We start from the raw sequence: 17,537 nt of genomic DNA on the forward strand, positions 1-17,537 counted from the left end.
TAGAAATGTCATGCTCTTTTTTTTTTAACACTGACCTGCGGTACATTTTTGGTATCTGCAACTTACTTTTGCTGGTTTGTGTAGATTTTCCACCAAACACAAGTAACCTAATTTAGCTAATAGTGACTGAAGGAAAACTCATCACTCCATAGTCCAGGATGAACTCATGTTCTTTATTCAAAAAATCAAATGCATAGACAACATTTAAGAAATAGATCACAGTCCGCACAAGAGTCAACCGTGTGATGCAGCAGCAAAAAAGGCAAACACAGTTCAGTGATGTATTACAACCTTGATCATGACAAGTAATTATCCTCCTGTATTGATCCTTGGTCAGGCCTCATCTGGAATACTGTTTCCAGTTCTGGGCACCACATTTTAAAAAAAGATATCGAAAAACTGGAGCAAGTTCAGAAAAGAGCGACCAGGATAGTGAGCAGACAGCAAAGTATGTCCTACGAGGAACGGTTAAAGAATCTGGGAATGTTTAGCTTGCAAAAAAGAAGGCTAAGAGGAGACTTAATAGCTGTCTACAAATATCTCAAGGGCTGTCACAGTGTAGAGGGATCATCCTTATTCTCATTTGCACATGGGAACACGAGAAGCAATGGGATGAAACTGAAAGGGAGAAGATACAGATTAGATATTAGAGAAAAAAATTGACAGTGAGTGTGATCAATGAGTATGAGAGGCTGCCACGAGAGGTGGCGAGTTCTCCTTCAATAAGATGGTTTAGTAAATCCTGCATTGAGCAGGGGATTGGACACGACGACTCAGGGGGTCCCTTCCAACTCTAACATTCTATGTTTCTATGAACTGCTGTTCGTGTTAAAACATCTTTTGCATTTCGGAATACAATTCCTTAATCATAGCTGTTCAATACATGTTACCATCACCTTTAAAAAGATTATATCGCACCCATCCTCTTTTACATTTCAGGTCAAATACAAAAAACTACAGACAGAAAACACAAAAATATAAATCAAAAATTTATAAAAACAGATGCCTCGATAAACCAATCAATAATGGTGAATAAGATCTTGTCTCAAGTTTAATCCATTTGACTGGTCTGTGAAAAAAATATCCGGTGGGCTTCTGTGTTTAGTAGCACCTCCTACGATCTCCTCCTCTGACATCCATTTTTTCCCTTTCTATCCCAGTAACGTCCATTCTAATGACATCTCCTGTGTGAACAACGGCAAGATGCCATGAAACTGCTAAAACACCCTTAAGATCTTTTTTGCCACTGTCCGCAATATGCCCCCAAATTCTTACTGTAAGGCTGGTTTCACATTTGCGTTTTTTGCCGCTGCGTTTTAGCGCAAAAAAACTCATGCGTTTTTTTTCCCTATATTTAACATTAAAAACGCATGCGTTTTTTTGTATGCGTTTTGCCGCGTTTGTTGACGCATGCGTCTTTTCTATGCTTGCATTCTGTTGCAGAAATGCAACATGTAGTAATTTCTAGAGGCATTTTTTTGCCGCAAAAAACGCATGCGTTTTTTTGCGGCAAAAAAACGTATTGCTGTCTATGTAAACGCATGTGTTTTTAAGCACATGCGTTTGGTTGCGTTTTAAATGCATGCGTTTCAATAGAAAAAAACAAGAATACACACTGATAAGCCACCCCCCACCATCAAGGTGATAAAGGGATCCAAACCCTACCCCTAACCCTACCCCTAACCTTAACCCTAACCCTAGGGATCCTAACCCTAACCCTAACCCTAGAGATCCTAACCCTAATCCTAACCCTACCCCTAACCCTAACCCTAACCCTAGGGATCCTAACCCTAACCCTAACCCTACCCCTAACCCTAACCCTAGCTTTTTCTATTTATAGTGGGTTTTCTAGATGATTTTGATGATTGGCAGCTGTCACACACTTCTCAGCATGCGTTTCAAAAATGCAAACGCAGGGAAAAACGCATGTAACCACGTCAAAACGCCGCGTTTTTTTACCGCATGAGAAAACGCATGCATCTAAAAAACGCAGCGTTTGCACGCGTTTACATGCGTTTTTTTCACCACCTGCATTTGCGTTTTTAAACGCAAATGTGAAATTAGCCTTAGAGGGCATGTGGGCCATCCAACATACTGTACTTTGCACTTACTGTAATTTATTAAATAATCTACAAAGTTACTGTTACAGTTGATATAGGATTTAATGGGGAATGTCTGACCTGTTTTCATAGACATAAATATTTAAGGCACAGATAAATACCTGCATAATTTATATATATTATGTCCACATTCATAGCAACCGATGCTTTTTAGGCATGAATCTCCTGTTTTATCTGAACTCTGAAACAGCGTGGGAGACAACTTTTGTGATAAACTCGGAGCCTTCTTCGGAATAATGCATACTCCTTTTGTAATGATCTAACACAACGCCATATCTTGTTTCAGGATAGATAAAATGTTACGAAAGATTTTTTTTTATGTACCGTAATTAAATTCATTACTGAACTGGGTGGAAAAGAAAATTTCCCCAACATTGTTATCCAAAGCATAGTGATCCATTTCATTTTTTCTTTTTTTCTTCTTTCTTTATGTACCTTGTCTGTCCTAGTTTTCTGTTCCACTATTTTAATCACTTTATCAGTTGACCAAGACGCGTAACCTCGTTCCTCTAGTCTAAAGCAAACTTTATCATGTTCCCTTTACCAGTTATCAGGATCAGAGCAATTTAGTTTAGCTCGTGTAATTTCTCTTGTGGGGATAGCTGACTTGACATGCTTAGGATTGCAGGATGTCACATGCAATAATGTTACCCAAGACTGTTTTTTTTATACAGTATGTTGTGGTGATTATTTTATTGGCCACAGTATTGACCGGAATGAATAAATGTAATTAAAAAAAAATTATTTTGATTCCACTCCACAGTGAATTGTAAATTATGATTATTGATGTTGAAATAGGACTGTAGGTCTGGCACAGAAGATACATCTCTAGAACATGTGATGATAATATCATCAATGTATCGACCGTACCAGATAACTCAATCAGGCAACTCATTATCAGAAAGAAATATGAAATGATGTTCATACCAGACCATAATAATATTGGCAAAAGAGTGAGACACCTTCAATTCCATGGATGCTTCAGTTATCTGTAGGTAATACTGTCCATTAAGCATAAAAAAAATTGTGGGTTAAGAGAAATTCCAATAAAACCATAATGAATTATTTCCAATCTCACTCAGACTAGAAAAAAAGTGTTGAAAGAACTATAATCATATACATCCATTATAATAAGAAAAGCAGATAAGGACAGGGCTGTAGCCACTTTAGATAGAAATCTTCTAAAATTGCTAACGAACAACTTTTTGATACAACTACTTACCGTAGGCTAGAAGCTAACCTCGCCAATTTATACAAAAATGTTTTGATGAGATTGATAAACCAGGGTTTTGATTTAGAGATTTTCAATGAAATGCTTATGGTACCCGAGTGCCTTAAAATGACCATTTTTCATTCTCTACCAAAATTGCATAAAGGCATTTTTCCACCCCATATGAGACATCTTGTAGCCGGGAAAATGTAAGTGCCGGGTTAGATGGTATTTTACAACATAGAATTAAAAATACCTTGGGCTACATTAAAGACACTCTGGTACTTTTGGATAAATTTATCTGGAAACCAGAATATTGTAGGATAACTTGTGTGTTCACCGTATATGACTTTTAAAGTGTATGCACTCACTAGTAGATTCACATAAAATCACTGTTTATTAGTATCAATTAAAATACAAAAAAGGACCAGAAAATGAAAAATAATCAATAAACAAAGAAAAAAGAAAATCCTCAGTCAAAGATACTATATCCAAAGGTATAACAAGGCTGTTGATACAGGTGGGAGGGCAGTAACCCTATAGTATACCCTAAACTGGCCCCTACCGGTCAGCGGACGTTGGCACCCTCTTGAACGCAAATGGCACAACCGCTCCACGATGGCTCTCCCTGAGGGTCCCTGTAAGGCACTACTGGTTTGATATAAAATAATAATAATAAAGGGAAGAGAGCCAACCTAAACACCTCTGAACGGATATTAAAGCCTTGTCCACTGGACAATAGTTCAAACAGACAACTCGTCAGCACAGGTATGATCAAGGATCATATGTATATTTAATGGTCTCAAAAAAGCCAAAAAAATCGATAATCTAGAAAATGCAGAGTATGCAGCTCTTGACGCGTTTCCCCTCAAAATATGCTCATCGGGAGCAAATAAAAAAAATCAAAAAGAGTTTGAGACTACTTGGCTCGTATAGAAGTTGATGGCCTCAGTAATAAAGTGCCTTGGGCAAACTTCTGATGAGCCTATTTTGAGGGGAAACCAGAGAAGCCTACTGGATTTTTGTTTTACAGACCAGGCAGCCCAATGGGTTAAACTTGAGACGCAAGATCTTGTTCACCATTATTGATGGGTTGATCCAGGCATCTGCTTTTATTAATTTTTGATTGATGTTTTTGTATTTTGAGTTTGTGCTTTATACCTATAGGTTATCTCCATGTGGAGAATGCACACCCATTAATGAACCGTAACCTGATTTGAGAAATGTTAAAGGGGGAGGGGTGCGCTATCATCTTTTCAGTGGTGATGGTAACATGTACTGACCAGCTATGATTCAGGACAATTTTTTCTGAAACGCATAAGACGTTGTGATCCGCATTTTTTAAACGTCTTTTTACATGATTTTTTGAATTAAGATCAAGAGTTCTTCCTAGAGGACGAAGTGCTGACTTTTTCTTCAGTCACATTTATCTTTGTGCCTCCTCAGGCTGCCGAGCACCTGAAATGTTAGTGATAGAGGTGTGGTGAGCTGTTCTTTTTACTTTTGCATTAATTTAGTTAATAGATGCAGAAATGCTGAAATAAATCTGGGATGTCAAGCACTCATCTAATACTCATCATGGGAACTTAGCCTTAAACAGACGAGACAGCACACTTGCTTCTTGAATTTATCTTTGAATTTTTTTGATTCATTGAAGAATAACCTCATTGCTGACGAAAACTACTCTTCCTGAACCTAATATTTCCATTTCAATGTGATACTAACATAACTCCTAGCCAAGATACCTGACTTCATAGAGCTATGTTAGACCCACATCTTTTTTTACTACTTACCGTATATACTCGAGTATAGGCCGACCTGAGTATAAGCCAAGACCCCTAATTTTGCCATAAAAAAATGACAAAACTTATTGACTTGAGTATAAGCCTAGGGTGGGAATTCTGGTAAATTATAAAAATAGATACCAATAAAAGTAAAATTAATTGAGACATCAGTAGGTTAAGTGTTTTTGAATATCCATATTGAATCATGAGCCCCATATAATGCTCCATACAGTTCATGATGGGCCCCATAAGGTGCTCCATATTAAAATATGCCCCATATAATGCTCCATAAAAGGTTAATTATGGCCCCATAAGATGCTCCATAGAATATTATGCCCCATATATTGCTGCAAAAAGGTTGGTGGCCCCATAAGATGTTCCATAGAATATTATGCCCCATATAATGCTGCACAAAGGTTGATGGCCCCATAAGATGCTCCATAGAATATTATGCCCCATATAATGCTGCACAAATGTTGATGGCCCCATAAGATGCTCCATAGAATATCATGCCCCATATAATGCTGCTCAAAGGTTGATGATGGCCCCATAAGATGTTCCATAGAATATTATGCGCTTATAATGCTGCACAAATGTTGATGGCCCCATAAGATGCTCCATAGAATATCATGCCCCATATAATGCTGCACAAAGGTTGATGATGGCCCCATTAGATGTTCCATAGAATATTATGCCCATATAATGCTGCACAAAGGTTGAAGGCCCCATAAGATGTTCCATAGAATGATATGCCCTGTATGCTACTGCTGCGATTAAAAAAAAATGACATACTCACCTCCCGTCGCTGAGTGCCAGGTGCTAGTGTCGCCACTGGCTCAGGCCCCCGGCACTTGCGATATTCACCTGTCCCTGTTCCACCGCTGCGCACCGCTGTGTCTTCCAGGTCTCTGCAGTGACTGTTCAGGCAGAGGGGGATCATTAACTACGTCATTGCACCCTCTGACCTGAACGTCACAGCCAGAGGATGCAGAAGATAGGGCCCGGCGGTGGAACGGAGACAGGTGAATATCGCATCGCTCACCCTCCCCGTCATACTCACCCTCCCGGGGTGGTCTCTCTGTATGTCCCTGCTTCTTTGATCGTCTCTGGTGCGCGCCGGCAGCTTGTTCCTGTGTTCAGCGGTCACATGGTACCACTCATTAAAGTAATGAATACACGCTCCATGCCTATGAGAGTGGAGTCGTGTCCATATTCATTACTTTAATGAGCGGTACCACGTGACCGCTCAATACAGGAAGAGCTGCGGGCACCGGAGACCATCGGAGAAGCAGGGAAGTGCAGAGACCGCGCCAGGAACAGGTGAGTATGATGTGACAGTCGCCACTCCTGCCGCTCTCCCACCCCCTGGGATAATGACTCGAGTATAAGCCGAGAGGGGCACTTTTAGCCTAAAAAATGGGCTGAAAATTTCAGCTTATACTCAAGTATATATGGTATATTGAATCACTCACATCATCATGTCACATGCACTTCACAAGCATCTCTAGAATCTTCTATATTCTTACCCTAGAAACTGCAGAAATTATTACTGTCCCTTTGATTAATTCTTCTCTTGATTACTGTAACTCACTACTAATCGATCCTTTGCACAACAAATCCCCCTGTCTCCAATCTATCCTAAACACAGCAGCCAGGCTTATCTTTCTGTCCAGCCACTACACACATACTTCCTCGCTGTGCCAGTCATTGCACTAGTTGTCCATCTACTATAGTAAACAGCATAAACTTATCACTTTCACCCTCAAAGCTCTCCACAGTTCTAAACTGCCCTACATCTCATCTTCATCTTTATCTACTTCCATATTCATTTTCTTCACAGTGCGGCAATAATTTAAATCACATTCCTCGTCTGTCTATCTGTCTACCCATTCTCTCCGCTCTTATTCATTGCCCTATGTCTCTTCCTTTTGTTCTGTTTACCGCCCTACCCATGCTTTCTGTTCTGCTAAAGATCTAAGAGTAACATGGTCCACAAACTAAACCTACCACTGCCAACTCCAATACTTTACATGTGCTTCACCAGTTCTCTGGAATGTTCTACATAGTCTATATCTATTACCGAATCTGTTCTACACATTTACTTCAATAGATCCATTTTGATACTCATAGATGTGATCAATCCATACATTACACCGTACACATTTAGTTATGGACAAGCGAATACATTCTCAGCAGGTCAGTATTCCATGACTTGCTAGCGGGAGTTTTGCAAACTGTTTCCTATCTGCCAGCATCTTCAGCTTCTGTTTTGATTAGCCAGCCTCACGCAACATCATTTTAATGCACATATGATGTCACACCAGGACGACTAATTGAAAGAGGAGTTGAGTATGCGTGCAAGTAAGAAGAGGTTCACAGGGCTCCCATTCGGTAGCTATGTAATACTGACATGGCTTCTCTAAAAGGACCAAATGAATAAATTTTCTCCTGTATAAATAAAATGCAGGAAATGATTTTTGGTTTAGATTGGTGGTGGCTCCGACAGTCTCTAGAAATAAGATTAGTCACTGTTCAGATTATCTATGATTTTCCTCCTTTAGCCCTGTCACCGACAAGACTATATCTGGTTCCGTTCCACCAATCATCATCAAGCCAGATGAGAGCTTCTCTGGTAAGGTTGTAGACCACCATACACTTAGGATATGTTTTACTTAAATACAGCTAAATCTTCTTAAAAACATCCAAGGTCTCAGTTTCAAGCCGGTGAACAGAGTACATCAATCCACAACAGATCTCACTCTTGTGCAAGGACAGGGTCAATCAGTCCAGAAATGGGATAGTCTTGATTCGATGCAATCATAGATCGGTTACAATTTAGGTCTGTATAGATCTACAATTGCTTTGAGACATGGCCTATTTTTTATGAGTCTGTGCTTGTTTTCAGTTATTAGAATATGTTTGCCGTCTGTCCACCTACCTCCAGCATGTCAGATCATTGCTAATCTCATATTACTACTTTGGCAGCCATTCTCCTGAGATCAACAGATTTATATCTCTAATATCAGTCAGACAGACATACAGTGTAATGTAAAAGTTTGGACACCCCTGGTCAAAATTACTGTTATTGTGAACAGTTAAGTAAGTTGAAGATGAAATGATCTCTAAAAACATTAAAGATGACACATTTCCTTTGTATTTTAGGCAAAAAATATATCTGTATTGTCATTTTTTTTACATTTTAAAAATTATAATAAGAAAATGGGCCAATGCAAAAGTTTGGGTAACCTCGAAGGTTTGTGTGCTTAGATAACTTTCACCAAGGTTTCAGACCTTAAATATCCTGTTGGGGTTTTGGCTTTGTAAGATGCCCGAGCAAGGTAGCTGTGGGCGAGATTCTGTTCCCACTTACTTTGGCGTCTTACAGACAACACGTGTCCCAGTGCCGATGTACTGCTGTGTGTGGGGTGCATCAAGCTTACTGCAGGGCCGCAGGCCTCTTCAAATGCCAGGAATCCCTCTTCTGGAACCATGGCAAAAAATCAATCCAGGAGACATGAGGTTCATAAAAACAGACTAACTTTTACTTGGTGACTGGTAGAGATGAGCGAATATTTCAATGTTTGGTTAGGATTACGATCATCGAATTTGCAATATTCGCCGAACATTGCCGAACGCCATTCAGGTCAATGGAAGCAAAAACAAACGCATGCACAATGCAGCGCCCCAGAGTTCTGGTCGTTGCAGTACTGTGGCTCTGCCACTAAGGGGAGCCATGGTACGTTCGATGGCACTGAAGGAGTTCCTCCAATCAGGTATCACAGACACCAATATGTTTCACAGCAGGGCCTCCGGGGGGAGCTAAGGGTGCTATTCATTAGGCCACTCCCCACCATAGTGGGTAAACTGGGGGTCAGGCAGGAAGTTAGAAGAGAACGCTGACGGGATTGAACAGAGCAACACCCTGTGGCAGAGGGTGTTGTGAAGGGAGAGACTGTAGGGTCTCTGCCAGGGGTGGGATCCTGGCAGAGGCTTGGCATTGAGAGAACGTAACGGGACCGTGCCTGCTCAGCTTAGCGGCGGTGCCCAAGAAAGGACTAGAAGCGAGGCAGATTGTGCTGAGTGAGAAACGAGATCAAGCAGAAGGAGAATACCAGCAGGGGTTTTGTTGAAAGAGGCAGCACCCTGCTGAGGCGCAATACCGGTGGCCGGAACGCCGAGGGAGTGGATTAGAATACAGCTTCAAGCCATACTCCAAACAGCGGCAGGACAGTCGGTCTCAGGCGGGCTGTCTACCACATATCACCTATGAAGTCTTGGGGGGCAATTGCGGGAGAGGGGCGTCTCTAGGGTCCCGGAAGAACTCCAGGCCTACCTGACAAACGGGTGCCATTCCAACCTGAATACAGGGAAGGGGTGGATTACAGAGGAACATCAAATCGAGTTGTGAGGGAACTTAAGAAACAGACACAACCGTTGTGGGGTCACTTTCCGTGAGCACAGCAGGGAAGGACTACAACACATAGCGCTAGAAGGAAGGCACAGATCTCCACCTGAGAGGAGGACTCTGGAGGTGCCATTGGACCGGCTGGACTTGCGTAGCCTGGTGAACCGTGTTCTGGACTGAGGACTCAGAGATCTCCAGTAAAGAGGTAAAGAGACTGCAACCTGGTGTCCTTGTTATTTACTGCGACCTGCACCCCCACAACTGCACCGCTACATCGCTATCATTACTACCAACACCCACACCTTGCATTTTACTGTGCGCCCCCCCCCACGGCAGGGTCACGGACCGGGGCCTAGCCGCCGTGACAACCCCAGAAGCAGAGACTCAGAGGCCCGGTACCGGGTACCCCTCGGCCCTGCGGCGGTGGAGGGGGCGCTGCAGAACTTGGCGTCACGAACAGGATCTACTTAAGCCTGAAGAATCAGGTCATGTGTGCCTAGAGACTGTGATTTACTGTGCTTGGACTGTACTTTATTGTAAGACTGTGCTGCGCCATTAGCCGCCAAAAGTTCCCGCCAAAAGGCGCCGCCATTGCTACATCCAAGGGGAAGGAGGGCGTGTTATGGGCGGAGACTCCCAGTGTGGCGCGAGAAATGGCTACCGCCCCCTGCACTTCTGGTTGCAGAGGAATGGCCTGCCCCAAAACGGAAGAGAAACACCCCTTGATATGCAACAGCGAGGGGCTGGGGATGGAGCAGCCCGACCTCGGAGAAATGGCGGAGTTAGGTGCATGCACTGCCACCGACTATCGGGCAGCGACGATGAACGGCGAGTGCCTGAGCGAGGAAGGAGCAGTTCCGGCCTGCCCTTCTTCACCAACGATGGACCGGAAGCCTGCGGACCCGACAGCGGGGCTACGTCCACCAATCCTGACTTCGGAGTTAGAGGAGGAGGAACTACAGCAAGCGGAGCCGAATCCGAGAATCCTATTGGAGGAGCCGCAGTCCGGGCTGCAGCCGACTCCAGCACCCTTGTTAATGGACCGGAGCGACATCGGTGGAACCACATCAGGCGTAGGTACGGAAGACACCCCTGCCTCCCCGCTCGATCCCGCTCTCGCGACCGACCCCTCTCACAACAGTAGCCGCCTCTTCATGGCGGGAATGGTGGCATCATCCCCCGAAGTGATGAAGGGTCTGGTACCCCTGCCACCGACCGCAATGGGGGAGTTCCTAGATGTGAGCTCAGAGGGAGTGGTTCTCCGGTGGGAGGCCCCCCGGATTAAGTCGAATGGGGTTTGGAGAAGAAGCCACGCCGTTGCCGTGCTCACTTGGGAACAATATAAACAGTGCCTGATTTCCCAATGGAAAGACTGGAAAGAGATGGGGCAAGTCTCCGCTGCATTAGCCGTGAACCAGGGTCTGAAGCCTGCACGGTCAGGAGATATCCGCCATCGGAGTGCCCGGGAAGAGTGTGCCCGCAACGTTCGCCGATGTGGATCTGAGAGAGTGTCATCTACTACCTCAGCTGCGATCGAACTAAATGTAGCGGAGCTTACCAACATTGCCACCGCCCATATCATTGCAGCAACTGAGCTGGCAGCCAGGATCCGTCTTCAGGTTCAGGCGTCAAGTGGTCTGACTGCACTGGGAAGACCCACCGCGGACACTGGCGCTACAGTGGCCGGGGTCCCGGAACCAAAGCCACCTGAAGAAGAATAAACCTCGGAAACCTGAAAAATGTAAATAGTTTTCCTTTAACTGTTCCTGATTGTTTGTTGCTAAACCCGTCCAGGGTAAACTTTAAAAGGTGACCCCTTTGTTGACCCGGGGTCACTATTGTTGTTTTCCAGAAGTTTTACACAAACTGCAGTAATCATGGACTGTGCATGATTCGAACTTCCTTGTAAATAGTTGCACCTTCTTAAGGGTGCCTCCTACTGGTTTTAGTTAAAAGACACTTTGCGAAGATACCTTTCCTACTGGTTTTAGTTAAAAGACACTTTGCGAAGATGCCATTCCGGAGCCTTTGCGTGGACTGGTAGGCTGAGAAGACGAGCTACCTCAGAAAGGCTTGGTCCCCTCTTAAAGGGGATGCGTGGAATTGAACTTGAAAGCGATACTGTTTTAGAACGGTAACATGATGATGCTTTGAGAAAAAGAATGTAACTGTTTTACATGAAAAGTTATATGTGTTTAAATTGTTTGAATTGTGAAATCTGAAAATAATGTTTTGTGAAAGGAAAAGATGCAGAGAGCCCGCAGGGGTAGAAGTAGAGATCTGCGTAGTTGAAAGTAAAGAAGTAATGATGAAGGTGAGGATAGAAGGTAAACCCTGCGTCCCCATAGAAAGTTACTTTGTTACTAAGGACAGAAAGCGAACCCGTAGGGGTTAGGGAGTGAGTCCTTAAAGGAGCCGAGTAGAGCTGGCTCAGAGTTCTTTAAACGAAAGGAATGTTATGTCTATACTATGTATAGTAGCGAAAGGCAGTAGGCTCTGGCTGAACGGGGCGGTCCTGTAAAAGAAAGGAGAGGCAGTAGGTCTGGTGCCATAGGGACAGGCGGTCCTGCAGGTTCAAAGTAGGAGAATGTGAAGTTACCCTACCCTGTAATGTGATTATAGGAAGGCCTTTGGTAAACTAAGAGTGTATGTTTCTTAAAGGCAATGTTAATTTATTGTTCCAGAATTTGCACTAAGTAGAATACCCGGTTGGGTAACAGGAGTTATGTATAGCCTGTAATTTATAATGTTGACTATGTTTGTAACGTTAAAAGTGTCCTCACCTCCCATAAAGGGAAGCCTGTTCAAGTATACTTATTGTTTTGCACTCAACAAAATTGTATGTCTGTTTACTAATCTGTATTGTTGTTTTTCTTCCCAGTCCCGGAGTACTGTGTTTAACCAGGGGGGAGTGCAGCGCCCCAGAGTTCTGGTCGTTGCAGTACTGTGGCTCTGCCACTAAGGGGAGCCATGGTACGTTCGATGGCACTGAAGGAGTTCCTCCAATCAGGTATCACAGACACCAATATGTTTCACAGCAGGGCCTCCGGGGGGAGCTAAGGGTGCTATTCATTAGGTCACTCCCCACCATAGTGGGTAAACTGGGGGTCAGGCAGGAAGTTAGAAGAGAACGCTGACGGGATTGAACAGAGCAACACCCTGTGGCAGAGGGTGTTGTGAAGGGAGAGACTGTAGGGTCTCTGCCAGGGGTGGGATCCTGGCAGAGGCTTGGCATTGAGAGAACGTAACGGGACCGTGCCTGCTCAGCTTAGCGGCGGTGCCCAAGAAAGGACTAGAAGCGAGGCAGATTGTGCTGAGTGAGAAACGAGATCAAGCAGAAGGAGAATACCAGCAGGGGTTTTGTTGAAAGAGGCAGCACCCTGCTGAGGCGCAATACCGGTGGCCGGAACGCCGAGGGAGTGGATTAGAATACAGCTTCAAGCCATACTCCAAACAGCGGCAGGACAGTCGGTCTCAGGCGGGCTGTCTACCACATATCACCTATGAAGTCTTGGGGGGCAATTGCGGGAGAGGGGCGTCTCTAGGGTCCCGGAAGAACTCCAGGCCTACCTGACAAACGGGTGCCATTCCAACCTGAATACAGGGAAGGGGTGGATTACAGAGGAACATCAAATCGAGTTGTGAGGGAACTTAAGAAACAGACACAACCGTTGTGGGGTCACTTTCCGTGAGCACAGCAGGGAAGGACTACAACACATAGCGCTAGAAGGAAGGCACAGATCTCCACCTGAGAGGAGGACTCTGGAGGTGCCATTGGACCGGCTGGACTTGCGTAGCCTGGTGAACCGTGTTCTGGACTGAGGACTCAGAGATCTCCAGTAAAGAGGTAAAGAGACTGCAACCTGGTGTCCTTGTTATTTACTGCGACCTGCACCCCCACAACTGCACCGCTACATCGCTATCATTACTACCAACACCCACACCTTGCATTTTACTGTGCGCCCCCCCCCACGGCAGGGTCACGGACCGGGGCCTAGCCGCCGTGACAACCCCAGAAGCAGAGACTCAGAGGCCCGGTACCGGGTACCCCTCGGCCCTGCGGCGGTGGAGGGGGCGCTGCACACAACACCTTATAATGGCCCCAAATGCTGTCAAAACACATCAAATGAGGGACAGACACCAGGAAAGTGGCCTAAATTCACCCACAGTACAAATTTTAGACTGGCTCTGCAGCAATCAGCCAGGCATGAGGTATTGTGGTCTGGGACAGTATTTACAGTTTTAAATTGAATGACACACTAAGATGTGGTGGGTGAAGGATCGGTGTAGGCCTCCTGTGCTGGGAGTCCTGATACCACATGCAACACCTCTACCTGCTTTCATGCTGAGCCACACTCAGGTGGCACAAATATCAGTTTTCTAGACTACCACTGTCATAAAAATTTAAGCATAGTAACATTGGTAGTATAGTGCAAGGAAGTGGAGGCCTGACGGTCTCGGAGGCCTACTGCTACAGGCAACATGCATGAAGGAGACCCAACCAAGAGTGTTCACATTTCCCAAAATTATTGGCAGACACCTCCAAAGTGGCATCAATTTCACCACAGTAGAAATAGTATAACAGGGACCGACAGTCCTACCACTACACCCAATCCAGCAGAAGGACACCCAACAAGGAGTTTTGACATTTCCAAAAATTATTGTCAGACACCACCAAAGTGGCATCAATTTCACCACAGTAGAAATAGTATAATAGGGACTGTCAGGTCTTCCACTAAACCCAATCCAGCAGATGAACACCCAATCTGGAGTGTTCACATTTAAACAAATGAGTGCCTTACACCACAGAAGTGGAATCAATTTCACGAGAGTAGAAATAGTATAATAGGGACTGACCGGTCTTCCACTACACCCAATCCAACAGATGGACATCCAACCAGGAGTGTTCACATTTTCCAAAATGATTGGCAGACACCACCAAAGTGGCATCAATTTCACCACAGTAGAAATAGTATAATAGGGACAGACAGGTCTTCCACTTCACTCAATACAGCAGATGGACATCCAGCCAGGAGTGTTCACGTTTAAACAAATGAGGGTCTTACACCACAGAAGTGGCATCAATTTCACAAGAGTAGAAATAGTATAATAGAGACCGACAGTTCTTGAATTACACCCAATCAAGCATATGGACACCCAACCTCTGGTTTTCACATTTAAAAAAATGAGGGCCTGACACCACCGAAGTGGAATAACTTTCACTAGAATAGAAATTGTATAATTGGAGCCAACACGTCTTCCATTACAACTAACCTAGAAGATGTAGACCAACCATGGCTGCATTTACTGCAGCCAAACAGTAGTACAGTATCCAGACATTTCGGTCCAACACGGACCTTCATCAGTGTTCCTTTCTGCTATTTGTATATGCAGAGAAAAGATGAGAAAGCAAGACTAAGGGTCTGCTTATTAACCTATGAGAAAGCCACAGGACTCATATTTTGGAATGCCTTTAACTGGGGCTCCTCAGATACCCAATGGAGTAGGGGAGTAGATAATGTCGCAATATAGTGGTCGAGATACTAGTGTTGTATAACGCGGTGTCCGCTGCTGGTTACTCCCTTACTACATTGGGTATCTTAGGAGCCCTAGATAAAGGCATTCCAATTTATGAGTCCTGCGGCTTTCTCATGGGTTAATAAGCAGACCCTTCGTCTTGCTTTCTCATATTTTCTCTGCATATACAAATAGCAGAAAGGAACACTGATGAAGGTCCGTGTTGGACCGAAATGTCTGGATACTGTACTACTGTTTGGCTGCAGTAAAATTTTCTTTGTTTGATGTATAGTTGAGAGCCAAGTTTACTTTTCACTACTTTAGTCTTGAACTTAGAGACAATGTTATCCCTTACGCATCCTGCTCTGCTTCCTCCTCTTCCTCTGGGACCACCATCTCCTCCAGCAGTCTATTTAAAGTCAGCTCCAGCATGTAGATGACCGGAATAGTGATGCTGATGTGTTATGACCCCAATGGCAGAGGGTCTCAGAAATAACTACTAAGTCTGCAAACACAAAAACCAGCTCATAGGGCAGTGGTAACTGGGCTGACCATATATCTAATCCTAGCACCACAAATAACAGCAGCCGGGGAACGTGCCTACGTTGATTCTAGACGTCTCGCGCCAGCCGGAGAACTAACTAACCCTAGAAGGGAAAAGAAAGACCTTTCTTGCCTCCAGAGAAAAGACCCCAAAAGTTGGATACAAGCCCCCAACAAATAATAACGGTGAGGAAAAGACAAACGTAAGAATGAGCTAGGTATTTAGCAAAGAGAGGCCCACTAGCTAATAGCAGAATAGAGTAAGATAACTTATATGGTCAGCAAAAACCCTATCAAAAATATCCACGCTGGAAATTCAAGAACCCCCGAACCGTCTAACGGCCCGGGGGGAGAACACCAGCCCCCTAGAGCTTCCAGCAAGGTCAAGAATAACATTTAGTACAAGCTAGACAAAAAATGAGAGCAAGCAAATAACCCAAAAAACAAAGAAGCAAGACTTAGCTTAATTTTGCACGAACCAGGACCAGCAGATAGGAGCAAACAGAAGGGATCTGATTACAACGATGCCAGGCACTGGACTAAGGATCCAGGGAGTTTATATAGCAACACCCCTGGACTAACGACCCAGGTGGGTGCAAACTGAGGGAAGAAAATCCCAGAGTCATATCACTAGTAACCACAAGAGGGAGCCAAAAAAGTCTAATTCACAACAGTACCCCCCCCTTAAGGAGGGGTCACCGAACCCTCACCAAGACCACCAGGGCGATCAGGATGAGCAGCGTGAAAGGCACGAACTAAATCGGCCGCATGCACATCAGAGGCAACCACCCAGGAATTATCCTCCTGACCATAGCCCTTCCACTTGACCAGATACTGAAGCCTCCGTCTGGAGAGACGAGAATCCAAGATCTTCTCCACCATGTACTCCAACTCGCCCTCAACCAACACCGGAGCAGGAGGCTCAGCAGAAGGAACCACAGGCACAACGTAGAGTCGCAACAAAGACCTATGGAACACGTTGTGAATGGCAAACGACACCGGAAGATCCAAGCGAAAGGACACTGGATTAAGGATTTCCAATATCTTGTAAGGACCGATGAAGCGAGGCTTAAATTTAGGAGAGGAGACCTTCATAGGAACAAATCGAGAAGACAGCCACACCAAATCCCCAACACGAAGTCGGGGACCCACACCGCGGCGGCGGTTGGCAAAACGCTGAGCCTTCTCCTGTGACAATTTTAAGTTGTCCACCACATGATTCCAGATCTGCTGCAACCTATCCACCACAGAATCTACCCCAGGACAGTTAGAAGGCTCCACATGTCCCGAGGAAAAACGAGGATGGAAACCAGAGTTGCAGAAAAATGGAGAAACCAAAGTAGCGGAACTAGCCCGATTATTAAGGGCAAACTCAGCCAACGGCAAGAAGGTCACCCAATCATCCTGATCTGCCGAAACAAAACACCTCAAATAAGCCTCCAGAGTCTGATTAGTTCGCTCCGTTTGTCCATTAGTCTGAGGATGAAAGGCAGACGAGAACGACAAATCAATGCCCATCCTAGCACAAAAGGATCACCAGAACCTGGAAACAAACTGGGATCCTCTGTCAGACACAATATTCTCAGGAATGCCGTGCAAACGAACCACATTCTGAAAGAACACAGGAACCAGATCGGAAGAGGAAGGCAGCTTAGGCAAAGGCACCAAATGGACCATTTTCGAAAAGCGATCACATACCACCCAGATGACAGACATACCCTGAGACACCGGGAGATCAGAAATGAAATCCATGGAAATGTGTGTCCAAGGCCTCTTCGGGACAGGCAAGGGCAAGAGCAACCCGCTGGCACGAGAACAGCAAGGCTTAGCTCGAGCACAAGTCCCACAGGACTGCACAAATGACCGCACATCCCGTGACAAGGAAGGCCACCAAAAGGACCTAGCCACCAGATCTCTGGTGCCAAAAATTCCCGGATGACCTGCCAACACCGAGGAAT

The 17,537-nt window shown here is 44.8% G+C and overlaps 1 protein-coding gene across 1 annotated transcript in view; it reads left to right on the forward strand.

The window, feature by feature from the left end:
• The window catches only part of LOC143774283 (NXPE family member 3-like), a 127,285-nt gene that overhangs the window by 94,481 nt on the left and 15,267 nt on the right, over positions 1 to 17,537 (forward strand). Inside the window, exon 4 of the mRNA XM_077261709.1 lies at positions 7,676 to 7,746. Coding sequence (XP_077117824.1) covers positions 7,676 to 7,746 — 71 coding nt within the window. The remainder of the gene's footprint in view (positions 1 to 7,675; positions 7,747 to 17,537) is intronic.

This window comes from Ranitomeya variabilis, chromosome 5 (genome assembly GCF_051348905.1).
Source record: "Ranitomeya variabilis isolate aRanVar5 chromosome 5, aRanVar5.hap1, whole genome shotgun sequence".
Classification (NCBI taxonomy): Eukaryota; Metazoa; Chordata; class Amphibia; order Anura; family Dendrobatidae; genus Ranitomeya; species Ranitomeya variabilis.